A 17,439-nucleotide genomic window follows, 5' to 3' on the forward strand; every position below is an offset into this window, starting at 1 on the left:
TGATAGTATTACTTAAAAGTAGTGACAGATCTTGAAGTAAATAATAAAGGGGGTCAATGTTTCAGTTACTGATTTTATGTGTGAATATTTAACACAATCATCAGCTCAAGGGGGCCGACTCATAATTTTTCACGGTAATATGAAAAATCAGCGGAAAAGTCGGAGACTAGATCCCCTTCCCATATCACCAAAGTCGTCCACTACCTAGAAGAGTAGAAGACCGTCAAGGCGTCAAGACACCCGATAACATTTAGAACCAAAACATAACGAGTGTTGTGTACTTGTATTGTTGAGTACGCCGGTCCGTTTCCGGAATGCAAAAACGATGCAGGCAGTTCACCTTGCGTCTTCCCTCAATTTCTCCCCATTTTCATCCTCAATTACAAATTCATGGCGATTACCCCAATCTCATCCACCACATTCAATCTCAAATTTCAACCACCTCAATCTTCAACGCCCTAATCTTCGTTTCTCCAATCCAAAATACGCTCGCTTTCGGATAATTGCTTCCGCGGCTACAAAAGCTGATTATTATACTACTTTGAATGTCCGTAGAAATGCTACTTTGGATGAAATTAAGTCCTCTTATCGCAAGTTAGCTCGCAAGGTTCGTTTCTTTTACATTCATCTTTCTAGTATTCTCTCCGTCCCAATCATTTCTTTACCTTTAATTTAAATATTAATCGCAAATAATGTACTCCCTCCGCCCCCAATCATTTGTTTGCCTTTACCTCCTTGTTAAGAATATGAAAGGTAAAAAATGAATGAGACGCCTCCTTCCCAATCATTTGCTTACTTTCAATTAAAACATTACTCCGTCCACTCATTTGTTTACCTTTGATTAAAAAACCCCGGCTAAGAATATAAAGGGAGTAAAAGGTAAACAAATGAATGGAATAAAAGGAGTAACAATTTTGTTTCTGTTGAATTTGTGTGTGTTTTTCGCCGAAGCAAATCATCTATCATTTGTTTTATTCAGCGGATTTCAATTTCGGCGAAAAATGTATGCAACTGTAATATACTGCAAATGAATTATGATATGCGAGAGTGATTAAATCAGAATAAAATGTATTTTGCATAAGTTCAACGAAAACTTGAGTGTGCTTTAGTTCTAGGGTGCCGAGATATTGTGGATAGTTGCAAAACTCGTGTGTGCTTAGTTCAAGGAAAACGCCCGTACTATTGCGGGCACTAGCGGAGCCAGGATTGAACTCAGCTGGAGGGGCGAACGGTAATGGTGTAAGGGGAACTCGATTTTTTTTTTGGAAAATTGTAACTAAAATCTTTGAAATTTCTCACCGTCAGCCCCCCCAGCTCCACCACTGATTGTGGGTAGTCGCAAGACTTTTGTGCAATATTGCATTAGGGCGTGTCATACGGTCATGTGTGTAAGTAGATACATCTGTAATTTTGTGGACAGTATAGTACTATATGCAGCTAGCATCTTAATTCTTAGTCCCCATTCTGCGTTCTTAGTTCCAGAGTTGTGTCACGCGTATCTCTCGTGTATTGAATGCTTCAGTTCTATAAGTTCTAAGATTCTCTGGGTTGTTGGAAAGAGTTGTTGATAGGAGTGGTGAAATGACAATACTGAACGTCTGAACTAATGATTTAGTGGTTTATTATTTACAGTACCATCCAGATACAAGTAAAACACCTGGTTCTGAGGAGAAATTCAAGGAAATCAGTGCTGCATATGAGGTACTTTTAATTCTTAGTCTTGGAGAAATTTGATTGTTTGATATCTTAGAGAAAGAGATGTGTTGATTTGGTAGGATTTCATTCCAGTGAGCTTTACTCAGTGTGCTCTTTAATTTATACTAAAATGCTATCACAAAATTTGTTTATTTTCCAAATTTTACGATTTCTTCTTTTCCCAAGATCTGTTACTTTGACATTTCATCATTCTAAGTGAAAATTTTAATGTTTCCTAAACATAGTCTTCCTTGACACTTCGACACCATTTCATGTCCGACACTTAAGTCACAGTACATAGCTTGGAATTTACTCCAACATTGTGTATTCGAATATTTACACTGATGTTGGGAGAGCATTTAAGATGGAAAAACGCACTTTTTGTCACACTCTTTTGGAAATTTGCAACCTCCCAAATGTCGTTGACCCATAGGTGTAAACAAATGATACAGTGTATGTGGGGGTATTTCTTCTGTAAAATTCTTCTGAAACAAAAAAAAAATGCTTCCTTGTTATGCTCATATCCTTATTCCCTACATCAGTTTCGAAAACAAAGCTTCTATTGAATTTTTGCTCTTTTTGTGTTGACAATGTTGCTTGGCGAAATTAATGTTGAGCACTTTTGCCAAGGTGATCCATTATAAACATCTCTTGTGAGATGTGACTATTAAATAGGTATGGTGATGTCACATTCATTCTTGTAGATGTCTGTGAACTTATGTGTATGTGCCTCTTTATGGTTAGAGTTGATGGGGGAAAATACTTGCTTGGTCTTAGGGTAGGGGGTTGTAGAGCGCTTACAAGTTACACACTTACACTACCTAAGCTTGGGATGACAGAAGTTGAATTTGAAAGAAAACTTTGCATCAAAGCATTAACTAACATTGAAAAATATTGAAGAGATACAAATTCAAGTTATAGAAACATTATGTTTATATGACTGTATCGTTTTCCTTATTGATTTATCTAATGTAGTCGGGCCTCTTCATCTCAAAATAAAAATTATTGAGGTGGTACTTTCTTTGTGTGCAATTTTAGGGCTGAGCAAAAAATCCGATTATCCAAACCGATCCGATATCCGATCCGAAGTTTTGGATATCCGATCCAAAAGCTAAGTTTGGATCGGATATCCGATCCGAAATCTTTGGTTTTGGTTTGGATATGGATATTAGTATTAAAACATTTGGATATCCGATCCGATCCGAAACTATAGTTTTCTTGTATAATTTCGAGAAAATACAATTTTATCTGATACAACAACTTAATTAAAGTTTAAATATTAGAGAAATATGTAAGTGGTACTTCAATTTTATGTCGAGAAAATTGGAGTAAGAATACTAAAGAAAATCATCATGTAAGACGATGAATATGATCGTGTTTCAAACTTAATTTTAAAGTAAATTCCAAAATATGGATATCCGAACATTGGATACCCGTAACATTTGGTTTGGATATGGATATCTGACTTCAGAAATTTCTAATATGGATATCCAATCCGAACTAGCACTTTGGAGCGGATATCCAATCCGTGCTCTGCCCTAGTGTGCATTCACTTGAATGAGGAATCATGTTTGGTCTTTTGATTGAACGGGATTTGTTGATCAAATGGGTTTCTGAAACCCAACTTGGTTGTCTACTTATCTAAATATATTTTTGTAGAAGATATAACTATAATTGTTGGAAAATAAGGGTAAACAACTAAACACTGCAGTGAAGGTCTCCATTATCATGTTAAATGTGATTGCCAAATGAATGTTCAGTATTCATTCTTCAAATTTTAACAGTTATCTAGCTTAGTGGAGTTATGGAAGATAAATTTGACTCAGCCCAAGTTTTCTGGATTGAAATCATAGCTGTGATCACCTTCCATGCCAATACGAATAAATCATTAACGTCTGAAATGTAACTGAAGGGCTTAACATTTCAACCAAACAAAAGCAACATATCCTAGTTCTTATTATTCTGATGTGTTGTTGTACCTGCTATTCTTATCCTTATTTGTGCTTGTTCTGAACTTTACTAGTACAAGCTTTCAATTTTTGAAAGTAAAACACTGTGCTCATATGTATTTTGCCACCTTATTCTTCATAATTTCATATACGGAGTATGTTTTTAGAGCCATCACGTTTGAATGAACCTTGATATAGGACTGTTAATAGTTTGGTGTTATATGTATATTGAATGGTAGATTGTGAACATGAATGTTTAAATCAATTTGCATCTTCTCTTTTTATGGACTTGCATTTTTTCTTCTTCTATAGATTAGGTGGCAGATTTCAATTAGTGTAATTGTCTAAGTTTGTCCCCTTTATTATCCTTTTAGTAAAGAGCTTTTTGTAGGTATTATCTAATGAAGAGAAAAGAGGCTTATATGACCGCTTTGGTGAGGCAGGTCTACAGGGGGAGTTCAGTGGCCCAAGTTTTACCGAGCAAGAAGTAAGATTCACCTTGTCAGTATTAATCTTTAGTCTTCATGTTTGAGGTATTAGTTTTGCAACATACCACATGCATGCATTCATAGTTTTGTAGGTCTTAAAGCACTGAGTCCTTCATTGAAAGGACTTGCTAAGGGGCATCCACAATGGTTGTTTCATTTAGCGAATTGGATTTATATAAGAAGCTCTTGAGAATGTTTCCATTGATGGTCACTCCATACGCAGGGGTAGGTTATTCACATAGAAGTTGCTTATTGTAGGCTTTTAATAGATTTGGTTTTGAAACTGATACTCTGAGATGATTGGCAATAGGTAGAATTTGAAGTGGAGTTTCTACAATTGTTCATGTCCTAAGTACTTATAGGACACTATATGAGCAAAAGACATCAATTATATTACACAAACTAATGTCTTTACGTTGGCTAGAAATTTCTTTTCGGTTTTGCAAATTTCCTGTTATGTTGAGAAGAGGAATGAGATGTTCGCAGATGTAAGATTTGAGCGACAGGGAGTTGGGTTGAAATTACAAAGTGGAAGGGATATATTACTATTGTTTACCACATTTGTAAGATCAGACAGGCTGAATTGTTGCTCATGGTGAATCTCTCCACTCAGAGCGATTGTTTTTCATTTTTGGTGTCACACATAATTCCCTTCTTTTATACTACTGGACCCATGGTAAAAGAATGAGACATCTCTTGCAGTCATAGTTGCAGTAGCGGTTGCAAAGTGAAAAGAAAGCGTTTGGATGCCATGAATGTAACATAACACATCGCCACCGATGTGACCGTATTCTAAAAAAATTTCACCAAATAAAGGGAAAATGTTCGAATGTCTCAAAACGATTTGATTCCTAATTCTTAATTCCTATATGGTCTATCACTCTATCTCAAACAACACGTAAGGGTGTTAACTTCATCCTATAAATGAACTAAACACTTGTTAGATGAATCAAAACCTTGGTTTGATACCTGATTACAGTCGCATACCAATCTGTGAACCAAAAACCACCATAATGACTTCTCTGCCATAGAAGTCTACGTAATCCTGCCCAAGCTTCCTTGTCAGTTGTAGGTGTTGGTCTGTCATGGCTTTTGTTGTCTCTTTTTTCTCTCTTTTCGGTGTATATATTCTGCTCTTAATTAATGATGCTTTAGACGTTCTTATAAGTAAACGCACATAATCTTTCTGTGGTTAATGTGCTGCTGACTGTTTTATTGTGTACCTGACTCATTCATTAGGTGGACCCTTTTGAAGTGTTTGATTCAATTTTTGGTGACACAAATGGTTTCTTTGGAGGTGAAGGCATTGGTCAAAGCAGGCAGAATCTTGATATCTGGTAATGGTTGTATGCGAATATTTCCTATTTTAAGAGTCAGTTGGAAGCAGCCTCTCTGTAATCACACAAGGGAGGAAAGTTTATTGTACACATGAGACATGACCATCCTAACGGGGATTCGAGCAGGAGCTTCTAGAACACTACTATAACTCCTAGTTTGATTGAGTTGGAATCGTCCAGATAGGGCACTCTGAAATTTGATATACAGCATGAAATTCAGAACCAAAACCGTATAACATATTCTGATGTTTTCCTTGAGAATATGGAACAATAAGTAGTTACTACCGTTTTCCATACATTTAAGTTTCACCCTCTTTATTGTCTTTTTTAACAACTCCTATTCTTAATGGCTTATCCCTCATCAGCTTAATCACTCTCCGCTCCAAAAAAGATGTGGTTCAATATATATAGACGGGTATCCTTTGTCAATTTCATGTGAGGGGTGATTTATATTGGAATTTTAACCCCCTATTATATCCTAGTATCCTACCACTTTCATTTGTTAAATTTTCTGTTCATTGAAGAAAGTATGCTTGTGTTGTCCTTTTGATTTAGTTTTGTACGTTTCCCTCCTTGTTTCTCTCACACTGTCTTGATACATACCTTAATTTTAAATATAATCCATTTTTCATTCTTATATAGGTCTGACATATCACTAACCTTTGAAGAGTCAATTTTTGGAGGAAAGCGAGAAATTGAAGTACCCTGCTTGGAGAGATGTGCTGTATGTGATGGGACAGGTGCCAAATCAACACATGGCATTAAATCATGCTCTGCATGTGGAGGTAGAGGAAGAATCATGAAAAGTCAGAGAACACCATTTGGTGTAGCTTCTCAGGTAATTCTATGATACTGATTGAATGGAAACCCTGTGATGTTCATTTTACATATCAAGTATTGGGAACAGTGCAAGACATATTCTACTCTTTTTACTTATTAATTGCTGCAAATGGATATAATTGCTGCAAATAGATAGGACGGACCGTCTGATATGGATGTTATATGTAGAGTAAATACTGCTAGAAGATGGAGTATAGTATGTATTAATCAAACATAGTGTGAAGGCTTAGAAGATGCAGGCCTACAGGCATCACTCATACTATGGTCTTTTTACCTTGCTTCCTTAGCCTTAATGTAGTATGACGCGCGATTCTGAGTGTAGGTTGTATTTATCCTTTTTTTTATTTGCTGATAGCCTTTTTGACATTCCTAGGGCACCATGGTACTTTCTCCTAATTTTTGGTATTTCTACAAGCATAGTTGCTATGTCAAGAACTTAAGATCCCTTCACATCAACACTAGTGAATCAGGTAACATTCAAGTGTTTTGAGTCTTACTGTAGAACCATGTAGGCAGAACCTGCGTCACTTCTTTAGTAGCTTGTTTTAATGTTTTTCATTAGATATTTGAGCTTCAAATATCTAATGAAAAACATTAAAACAAGCAACTGAAGAAGTGAGGCAGGTTCTGCCTACATGGCTCTACAGTAAGACTCAAAACACTTGAATTACTAATAAATACAAGGTCTTCCTGCCAAAAAAACTCTCTCCCCCTCCTCTCTGAAAAAACCCTGCCTCCATCCATCAAATTCGGGGCTCCCATCGATAATTAATCGATGGTAAGCCCCAAAACTGTTTCATCTTTCAATTAATAGTATGCGTATGTCATTTAATCAATAAGAGTCTCTCTTTTTGGGATCATCGTTTTTCAGTTTTTTCTGTCCTTTATTTCGGGAGTTTTCCAGTTAATCCTGGATTTAGTTTCAATCAAAATATAGACCAAGAGTAATTCGTTGATGGTTCGTCGCACATTACTTCAATGGATACAAGTTATTTGTCAACCATCTATGGAACTAGTAAGAGGTATTTTTCCTTTTACAATTTATCATACGAAGGATCCCCTCATCAAAAGCTGCATGAAGATAGCAATACGAGGCCGAGCCGAATTGTTAGATCATGGTTTGAGATCCCTAGTTTACAAGAAATTTATTTTCTTTGGTTTCTAATAGATTCGTTTTCGATTATAGTTATTCTTTGTAAGTGTCGTATGACGTTCTATTAATGAAATTATTCTTCTATTTCAAAAAAAAGGGACAGGGCCTAAGACCTCTTTGTTCACAAATACATATCCTCTTTCTTTTTTATATTTTTGGATTTTGAGGTGTGCGTTTACCCATGGACGGTTCTAAAAGATGATTCATATCAGCCGACCCCAAATCATTTTAGGATCAAGGCTCTGATGTTGTTGTTGTTGTTGTTTTTGTTGTTGTTGTTGTTGTATTAAGTCGATGGAATCTCAAAATCATCGATATTCTGAAGTATCCTACTATCCATATCCTATCAGGCTTTGTATAGCAGGAAATAACATAACATCAGTCTCATAGTTCCTGTACATAACAATCACTTTTTTGTACCATGCTTTTATGTAATGGTCCTGATGTTGGATACTTGATGTCCTTTTAAATTTAAGGGTATATATGTTTCAGGTCTCAACATGCGTAAGTTGTCAAGGGGAGGGTAGGATTGTGACTGATAAATGCCTGGAATGTGGTGGTTTGGGAAACATCAGATCTATACGAAGGATTGATGTGGTTATCCCACCTGGTGTTGTTGATGGAGCTACTATGCAGCTACGAGGAGAAGGGAATTATGATGGTAACAGGTGCAATCTTGGTTCGCATTTCTGAAGACACATTTACCATCAGATGCATTCATTTTCTTCTGTATGCAATTTGGCTAAGTAGTAAAGCAATAGCTTCATCTAATATTTGCAAGTAGATGGTAAATTAAAGCCACAGTTATCTTATACTTATCTGATAAAGGCAATCAAGTTTCTAAGTAATGGATCTAATCCTGAAATATATCTGCAGCCAGCTTAGATTTATTGTGTTTTTTGGAGGATTAGTAAACCAAGTTCCTTATGAAGTGTTTTTTGGGGGGATTAGTAAACTAAAGCGTATCAAGCAAAAATGTGGCCGTGCCTATGTTGCCTTAAACTCTCAGGGTGTACCTGCAGCAAAACATTTAAATATCTGTTTCGTCTTTTGAAAGTGATTATTTATATGGTTGTATTAGACTCTCAAGTCTCAAGGGAATATAAAAAAGGTAAATGTAGAGATGATGATGTAAGATGGCAGAAAAAGGAAAAAAAAAAATTTACATGTGTGCTATATGGATGCAGGAGAATTTCTGGCGATCTTTATTTGGCTCTTCATGTTGAAGAAAGACGTGGAATATTGAGAGATGGTCTCAATCTCGTCTCCAGAGTCAGTATCACTTACACAGAGGCAATTCTGGGAACTACCATTAAGGTATACTTTTATTAATTTTCAGTGTGTAAAGTGCACATTTTAAATTGATGTACTGTGTGTCCCTATTTTTTTTAGCCTTTGTCTTTCCAATTCATTGTGGTTCACATTTAAGAGTAGAACCACCTAATCAATCCTTATGTTAAAGGTGCAAATATTAGACTGTCGTTTGGAAACTTTCCATGCATTGAGTAAAGCCTTTACCAAATCCTTTACGTGTTTGGGCATGCGCAAAAGTATAGTGTTGCATGTTATGATAATCGACCAATTAAAGGTGATTTTTTACAACTGAGTTTTGCCTTGAATTTATATTATGATTTTATGTCTGGTATGTAAGCAATCACTTTTTTTAACAAGGATATGAACTACTATCCAAGACCACATTACTTCTGGGTTCAAACTAGGGCTAATGAGACGAGACAGCTCGCGAGCTACTCGAGATCGGCTCGGTCAAAGCTCGGCTCGTGCGAGCTTGGCTCGTGCGAGCTCGGCTCGGGCTCGGCTCGAGAGCTTAACGAGTCAAGCCGAGCAAAGGCTGGCTCAACTCGAAAAGCTCGCGAGTGGCTCGAACTTGTGTGATTACATAATATATTGCTCATATTTTATAAAATATTTTATCATGATTATATTTTTGTATCATACATATATCAAATGTCTCGCTGATTTGCCAAATATTTTTACATATAACTTTTGAGCCTTGGTATTGAAAAAATCGAAAGAAAAAAAATAAGAAAATAAACAGTTTTATATAGGCTCAATTTGGGCTCGAGTTTGGCTCGAGCTCGCGTTAAAGCTCGCAAGCTTTATAACGAGCACATTTTTTTCAAGCTCGAGATCGGCTTGAACTCGAGTTTTTGTTCTTGAGCACAAGCCGAGCAAGGCGAAGCTCGGGCTCGGCTCGGCTCGTTAACACTCCTAGTTCAAACACATGTTCACAAAGAAATTTATGAGTGTTATGACCACTTGTAAAATGGGAGAGAAATTGATAAACCTCCCAAGGCTTGGGTCATACACTCATACCTCATGGCGAAGCTCATGAGCATGTGTTTATCATTGGAACCCACAAAAGAAAATTATTTCCATGATTTGAAATCCTTATAAAAGCCCCAGTATAGGCTTTTGAGTACTCCAAATCTATAATTTAAACACACTTTTTCATTGACGAAGAAGATACTCCATAAAACAGAACTAGACGTAAACCATATTAAATCTCTTGGAAGTTTGATAAAATATGTACCCCTTAATATCCCTTGCTCTTGATGTGAAAATGTATAAAAATGAGATCATGAATGCAACTCTAAATTTAGTAAAAATTGCATCAATGATCTTATTTTGGTTGATCAACCACTGAGATCTCCTTCAATACTCATTACCTCCTGACGCGGTAATAGTAATTGGAAAGATAACAAAGAAAATTAACTCATCAAACATAAAATCACCTTCAAAATTTGATCAAAAGGTATCAAAGGTAAAACCAGATTGCTTGTATTAGATTCATCTTTTATAATACTGATGGTCATCTCCTAAGTTTGATTATACACTTGGACCATCTAAAGCAGGTCCAATTGAAAGTGATTCATGGTCGCCTAATTCGTAGTACGCTTACATACATGATACACACTTCTTACATTGTAATACGGATAATTTACACCAAAAGTTTTAATACGACGTAATTCAGATACGAAAATTTCGGTGGAATCGATCCAGGAAGTGAAGGTGCTTTATGATGCTGGTATCTTATACGTGATGGAGTTTATAGTATATACTTTATAGTAAGGAACAATGCAAGCTTATTGTTCCATGCTCATGATTCTATGTTTATTTCTCTAGTGTAGTGTGAAGAAAAAAGAGTCAATAATTGTTTGTGCTTCATGCATTGTATGTTATTACACATTTTTTTTATTATGCCATAATAAGGTTTCGTAAATCTGAACAATAAACGTTTTCAACACCAGGGTAAAACTGTGGATCTTATCTTTGATATGCCAATGAATTCTGTTTAATATAACCCCGGTGTTTTGTAGATTTTGTATTCTCCATATGTAAGATTTATCCATCCAAAATACTCATTTGTATAAAAGAATGTGTATGGCAGAAAATTAGCACAATGGGGACAAGATATTTCACAAATTATAAAAAAAAAAACTCCCCCGTTTCCAGACTTGGTGTTCCCACCAAATGGACAACAAGGAAGAAATTTCTTGGCAGGAAGACCTTGTATTTATGAATATTAAGGAGTTTCTGAAATATTAAGGGTGTTCCCACCCTCTTTTGCTGTGTTTCTTTCTTTCTCCTTCGATTCTGGTTCTCTAAAAGATTTGCTTTATACTTCTAAACTAGTTCTCTCACCTGTAATTATGAAATGCTTTGGAGTATATGTTACAGCTGTCATTGGGGAAGTCTACTTTCTAAAGAGAGACAAAATGGCCTCTGAAAACTGTGTATTTATTAATTTTCCTACCTTTTTTTGTTCTTCGAAATTCCATAATACTTTGGTACATTTTTTTGCAATTAAATAGTGATCTTGCTTGAAGCTATAGCCTAGTAGGAATATATTAACAGAAGTAGAAAAATCTTGGTAGAAGTTTAATTATTACGGAGGACTTCTAGTTCTCTGTTAGTCTGTTCACTATTCTTATTAATGGTCATTGTCGACGCCAAGTGTAGGTCGAAACTGTGGAGGGTTCAAAGGAACTCCAGATTCCTCCCGGAATTCAGCCAGGAGATAAAGTAATATTATCACAATTGGGGGTTCCAAAAAGGCGTGATTCAGGAAGAGGTGATCATGTCTTTATTGTGGATGTTCGAATCCCAAAAACAGTCAGGTTTGGCTCTGCAAATTTTCGTCATTTTAAGTCTCTTTTCTCCCTAGTAGGATCAAGAGTGCCTTCGAGGCATTGGGGTAATTGCTGTAACATTGTTCTTTCTCCTTTTCTGTTAATACTTAACACGTGAAGAAGATGTATGAGAACCCCTCCCAAGAAATAGATGTGGTGAAAGAGCAGGCTTCTATAATTGGCTTATGTAGGAGTCGGTTGAGCATTTACAGATTCATAAGATTGTCTTGTATAACATCAAGGATTCAAGGCTTTCATCTCATGGAAGCTCATAATTTGAATTATGTACTGCCATGGCTAGAAGAGTTTTTGTTTCATAAAATTTCTCTTTGTTTATCCGTTATATTTGCTGAGGCTTTGCTCATTGGTGTCATATTTAACTTGCAATTTCATAATGCCAGTGAAAGGGAACGCAAATTGCTTGAGGAGCTTGCTATTCTGAGGGGTTCATCTGATGACTACACAAATTTTATTCATGGTAGTTTCAATTTGTTCCAAATACAGCGGACTTGGTTTCTACTTTCTTCAGTGTTGAATTGTTTGTTAGATTCTCTTGACACACATTCATTATTTTCTTGAAATTGACAGGCAATCAAAACAGAAGTAACATGACCACGGAGAGGATAAACCATTCATACCAGAAGAGTAAAACTGGTAATTCTGTATGGAATTTGGTGGGACGGCTTTTCCAGTAAGTGCAATATTACTCGCCTTTATTTCTCTCATTTAGTAGGTAGCTTATTGTCAGTGTGTAAGGTTGCCATACTTGGTTCTGTTGGTTAGTTCTAGTCGTCTCCATGCATACTTCACCAGTTCACCTGCATAAAAATATAAAATAACTGGGGATCAGCTAAATTTTGTGCACTATAGTCTATATTTGAGGAAGCCGTGTCTGACATTTCGTCTGACCGAGAATAAAAAATTTGAATGTATGGGCATATTAGAGTTCCATATCCATAGGAAGGTGCAGGTTCCTAGATATATAAAATTTAAAATGCTAGCAAAATTTTATTCAGCTGTCTTTAAAATTGATTATACTAGTTTTTAACGAGATTATAAAGCAAGACGTTCAAATTCATCCATCAGGATCAGTTTGGGAAGGTGAAATACTTGCCATATTAAATCCAGTTGGTCGTACAAAGATAAAATGGGGGAATGAAATACGGAAACAATCTGAATAATTCGTAGTTAGTCATCACTAAACAAACACTTTAGTGAACTCAGTGAGTGAACTAAACTGTTCAGTTGCTTGCTTAGTAAGGTTATTACTTATTACTCTCTTCTCCATTTCTGCAATTCTCATAACACTACACTACTACAGGAACACTTATTAATTTGCATGAAGAAATGAAAAAAGTTGGTTTGATTGAACCAGAATTTCTTATTGTGAACATTCTGTGCCGGAACAGCAAGGCAAATTGGTGGTGCTTTAGGTTTATTTATTGATATTTTATGTTTTGGTGAGGAATTGGTCTTGCATAAAAAGCTTCAAAAGAACTCCGCACGGGTGGTTGCTATGATATTCTTGCTGCGGGAACTATTAGAATCGTGGGTATTATTACTTATTAGGGAGTTCGACGGAATAACTTATGTGCCATGTTCTTCACCTTGATGACAAGGGTTACTTTGTGGGGGGAAGGAGGGTATGGTATGAGTTTGTATATTCGTCACAACTAATGCTAGGTTTTATTTTGATAAAGCCCTGGTGTCATATTTTCACGAGTTAATCCCGACCATTGTTCATATTTTGCAGGGGAAGGGACTCACGAAAAGGCTTTGCATCCGCAACTATGTCTATGCCACCGTCATTATGGAGGCATGGCGGGATGGATCCCTGGTTTTCAAGTCCGTGGGTTGTTTTCTTTTTGCTCAACTTTGTATTCGCAATAATATCTAATCTTACTCGCAAATGCTCCCAAAGCAGTAAAAAGAGTAATCACCCTTCGGGTGGTCATAGAACGTTGTACTGACCTATCATGTAGTAAATCACTTTTCAATTTTCACCATCCTTCATTTTCACTGCAAATTGATCTTTGAGCTACATATGTCGAGCGGTATCATAGACACAAAATAATGACTTTTTTCCTTTGTTTGAATATGACCCTTGTTCACATGCAGGCGTATATAGACCTGACAAAACAACCCGAAATAATTTGCCTGCATACTGTATAAGTTTACAATATGGCTAATTCAGATAAAAGATCCCTAGAACATGAAGTCGGACTTTGATTATCATCGTTTACTTCCATCTGCAAAACTACTTGACGATCACATCCTATATCTAAATTTTTTTAGGTTAAAGAGTACGAGAAGTCTTCCAACTGAATAAAAAGGCAGCCCGGTGCACGATGGCGTCCCCGCTAGGCAAGGGAGAGAATAATAAGTCTTCCAACTGAATATATCGATAAATTTACAACAATCTGTGCATTAATTTTATCAAATTCTGCAGTATGTAACTAATCATCTTCCTTCCTCTAATGAAGAAACGGATATAGAATTTACAGAAAATTCTTCCAAAACGCTGCTCCCAGTCACAGTAGTCTTGGAACTACTGGGATTAGTATTAGTAAAAGCAGAAGAGGTAGTATTTTTCCCAAGCCAACGGCGACCATGAACCCCAGGTTTTCCGGGTTGAGGTAATGTGAATGAGTCACTGCAAAGCTTCAGATGGACAGAGCTCATGGTAGGCCTATCAGAAACCGTCGCCTGGCAACATAGCAGACCAAGCTGAATGCACATTGCTGCTTCGTCCGGGTTGCACTTGGCAAGGGTTGCATCAACCAATTCCAGCGCCTTTCCTTCTTGGTAGAGCATCCACGTCTGCAGAGAATTTAACATGCGAGAAGTTAACAAACAAAAGACACAAATTATCGTGTGTCGATAGCAATAGCGAATCCAGAAAAATTTCTTTCCGGGGTCCTGATTAATATTTAAAATCTATATACACATAAAAAAGTTATAAATTTATTTTTTTAGCCTGAAAATTAGACAAAACACGCAAAAAAAATTCTGTTTCCGGTGTTCGCGCACCCCGGAATGATCTTAGTAGATCCGCCGCTGGTCGATAGTCAGTTTAACAGTGAAAATGAACTGATCAATATGAAATGCTTCACAGACTTTCACAGAACTTACATATCTTAAGAGATCTGCCTTCTCTGCACCAAGTTGGTCGGCAAAGTTTTTTCGTCCGCTCACTAACTCGAGCATCAAAATTCCAAAACTGAAGACATCTGACTTCACGGACAAGTATCCATGCATTGCATATTCAGGAGCCATGTAGCCACTGCATTCAAAGGTACAGTTTCATATTCAGATTTTCCAACAACATACCAACTACGACAAAAAAACAATCGCAGTTAAATTAACAGCTTTTTTTTCCTAAAGGAAGTGTCAACAAAATAACTTACTAAGTACCAGAAATCTTAAAAGTATCCAAATGTGTGCCATCACCGGGAAATAACCTGGCCAACCCAAAATCCGATATCTTAGGATTTAAATCCTTATCTAGCAAAATATTGCTGGCCTTAACATCTCTATGAATAATCCTCTCCGGAGCTTCTTCGTGGAGGTAAAGAAGTCCTCGAGCTATTCCAATAATTATTCTATACCGTTTAGCCCAATCTAGGGCTACTGATTTATCTTTATCTGTGAAAATACAGTACATTAGCTTCATACTGAGTAGTTAGTTTCAAGTAATTTAGATTTTGCAGAAAGTTTTAGAGCCTAGAAATTCTTACTAAATAGAAAATAATCAAGGCTTTTATTTGGCAGATACTCATACACCAGCATTTTTTCATCTCCGTCTATACAGCAGCCGAGCAAAGTCACCAAGTTTTTATGTTGAGTCCTTAGCAGTAGTTTCACTTCATTGGTGAACTCCGTCAGGCCTTGTCTTGAATACACTGACAGCTTTTTCACTGCTATTTCCCGTCCATCGGGTATGAATCCCTGATGATAATAATAACTAGATTTTAAGGTTGCAGCTTGTATTTATTTTGGAAACCCGGACAATATGGCGGCACAAGGATTAAGGAGTAAAGAAACTTAAAACTTAAAAAAGAACTCATATCAGAAGAAAGCAGGAGAATGCAGAACCTAAACTGTTAAATTATGGTGCTCAGCCAAAAGTGCAGAACATCTTTAAGCACTACTGTTAGAAGTATTGCTTCAAAAGAATCTTTTTTATCCCACATTGATAAATTATGTTGGACTAATATAGTTTATAAGTGATCACCTATGTTGAACTACTAGATGTGTAGTGGTAAAGGGACCATACCACCACACACGCGCACACGCCCGGCCGGGCTCTGCGCTGGTTTTCCTAGACAGATTAATTGCACATCTAGATCCTTCCTTTAACCCTGGGGTTGGTTGCCAAGAGGGGCAAATACAACTTTAGGGCAGTGATTCCTATCACGCGACTTGTATCTTTGCCGGTTCTGTAAGTTTTGGTCGGGACTACAACCGAGTATGCTCCATACAGCTTAATACAGTCAAGGGTACAACCGAGTATGCTCCATACAGCTTAATACAGTCAATGGAGCATAAGGAACATCAGAACAATTCTTACAAATGGAGAAATTTAATTCAATACTATGAAATAAAAGTCATCTTGCTTCAAACAGCTTAAGATGTACTAATACTTGATACTTCGAATCTAAGGAGTTTACTCACCATTATTTTCAAATTTCCTTGTACATCACTCACAAATACGATAATCTATCATATTTGACCCGTTTTAAGTTTAAGATGGATATTCCTGTCTTAAATAAGAATTTGTGTAAAAAATTATAGAAGGGTTGAAGGACAGCAACATAAAATAGTACCTTGTGCCAATCATTAGTTTGCATTTTACAATTTAAATAAAAGCTAAACAAATAAATGAAACGGAGTTGAGAATACCTTATAAACAGGGCCAAAACCGCCACGACCCAACAAATTCAAGTCGGAGAAGAAATTAGTAGCATTCTGAAGAGTAGTGAAGGAGAAGAACAAATCAGAATTGTCGAGAGCTTCAGTAGACACAGAATCATGACGGAATTTGTTGTTTATGCAATCCCATAATCTAGATAAAACTACCCCCATTTTTCTATATTTTTTGTTTATGCAATCCCATAATAATACCGTAAAAATTTCCTCCAATTTATTGTGTATAACCGCGTTTGGACTTTGATATTCTTGCCGTACTGTTTATCATATGTTTCAGCAATTAATAATGTTCAGTTGTTCTAGTTAGGTGCTGACTAATTACTTAATTACTCTAACTACTGGTTAAGGGTCCACCTTTTGACCGAAGTCAAGAATTCGATTTTCATTGAGTTAAAATATAACCTTGTTGATACTTGATAGGCGATCTATAAACACCACTTTAAATATTCATAGAAGTCGGTGGTCTATCCTGACCTTAAAATGAGTAAGACTTACCCTTAAACCTAAACTTTTTTTTAATGTAAAAAATAAAATAAAAAAAAGTAGATTCTATGTCAGTATACTAATAATAATCTCAAAGGTTGGAAGTTGATATGAAATGATAAGATGATGAAATGTTGAAAGGTCAATTTGACCAAAGGCTGCGTGTCTTTCTGTTGTGGCTGGACGTTACCAAATCATGAATTTGGTCAAGCAATCCTCCAGCAGAATTTATTCCGTTGAATGACTTGAATCGTTGATAATCCGAAATGTCTATGTCTCCATAATCAATGAGGATTTTCTGTCTCATTTAGTGTCCCATTTGGTGTCCTACTAGCTTCTAACACCTCAATAAATTAACAAATATATTGTAATATTTTATTTTGCCACAAGTGATGTGTCGAAATGTAAGTGGTG

The 17,439-nt window shown here is 36.4% G+C and overlaps 2 protein-coding genes across 4 annotated transcripts; one reads left to right on the plus strand and one right to left on the minus strand.

Moving 5' to 3' along the window:
• The first annotated feature begins 254 nt into the window (after positions 1-254).
• On the plus strand, positions 255-13,975 carry LOC141652862 (uncharacterized). Of its 2 annotated transcripts, XM_074460470.1 has the most exons (12): positions 259-607; positions 1,633-1,701; positions 4,036-4,131; positions 5,372-5,469; positions 6,112-6,307; positions 7,955-8,130; positions 8,650-8,779; positions 11,444-11,601; positions 12,015-12,091; positions 12,202-12,304; positions 13,367-13,458; positions 13,909-13,975. In XM_074460470.1, the coding sequence occupies exons 1-12, from the start codon at positions 326-328 to the stop codon at positions 13,911-13,913; spliced, it is 1,482 nt and encodes a 493-aa protein (XP_074316571.1). In that variant the 5' UTR covers positions 259-325; the 3' UTR covers positions 13,914-13,975. The 2 variants fall into 2 exon arrangements, with proteins under 2 accessions (XP_074316570.1, XP_074316571.1); XM_074460469.1 differs by lacking the exon at positions 13,909-13,975 and having other exon boundaries at positions 255-607; positions 13,367-13,639.
• LOC141652863 (cysteine-rich receptor-like protein kinase 10) lies at positions 13,822-16,877 on the minus strand. Of its 2 annotated transcripts, XR_012547265.1 has the most exons (6): positions 16,516-16,877; positions 15,351-15,561; positions 15,021-15,258; positions 14,746-14,896; positions 14,007-14,433; positions 13,822-13,934 (listed from the first exon to the last, which is right to left on the minus strand). XR_012547265.1 is itself a non-coding variant. In XM_074460471.1 (5 exons), the coding sequence occupies exons 1-5, from the start codon at positions 16,696-16,698 to the stop codon at positions 14,074-14,076; spliced, it is 1,143 nt and encodes a 380-aa protein (XP_074316572.1). In that variant the 5' UTR covers positions 16,699-16,877; the 3' UTR covers positions 13,988-14,073. The 2 variants fall into 2 exon arrangements, 1 of the variants encoding a protein (XP_074316572.1); XM_074460471.1 differs by lacking the exon at positions 13,822-13,934 and having other exon boundaries at positions 13,988-14,433.
• Positions 16,878-17,439: the final 562 nt, after the last annotated feature.

Source organism: Silene latifolia, chromosome 4 (assembly GCF_048544455.1).
Source record: "Silene latifolia isolate original U9 population chromosome 4, ASM4854445v1, whole genome shotgun sequence".
Taxonomy (NCBI): Eukaryota; Viridiplantae; Streptophyta; class Magnoliopsida; order Caryophyllales; family Caryophyllaceae; genus Silene; species Silene latifolia.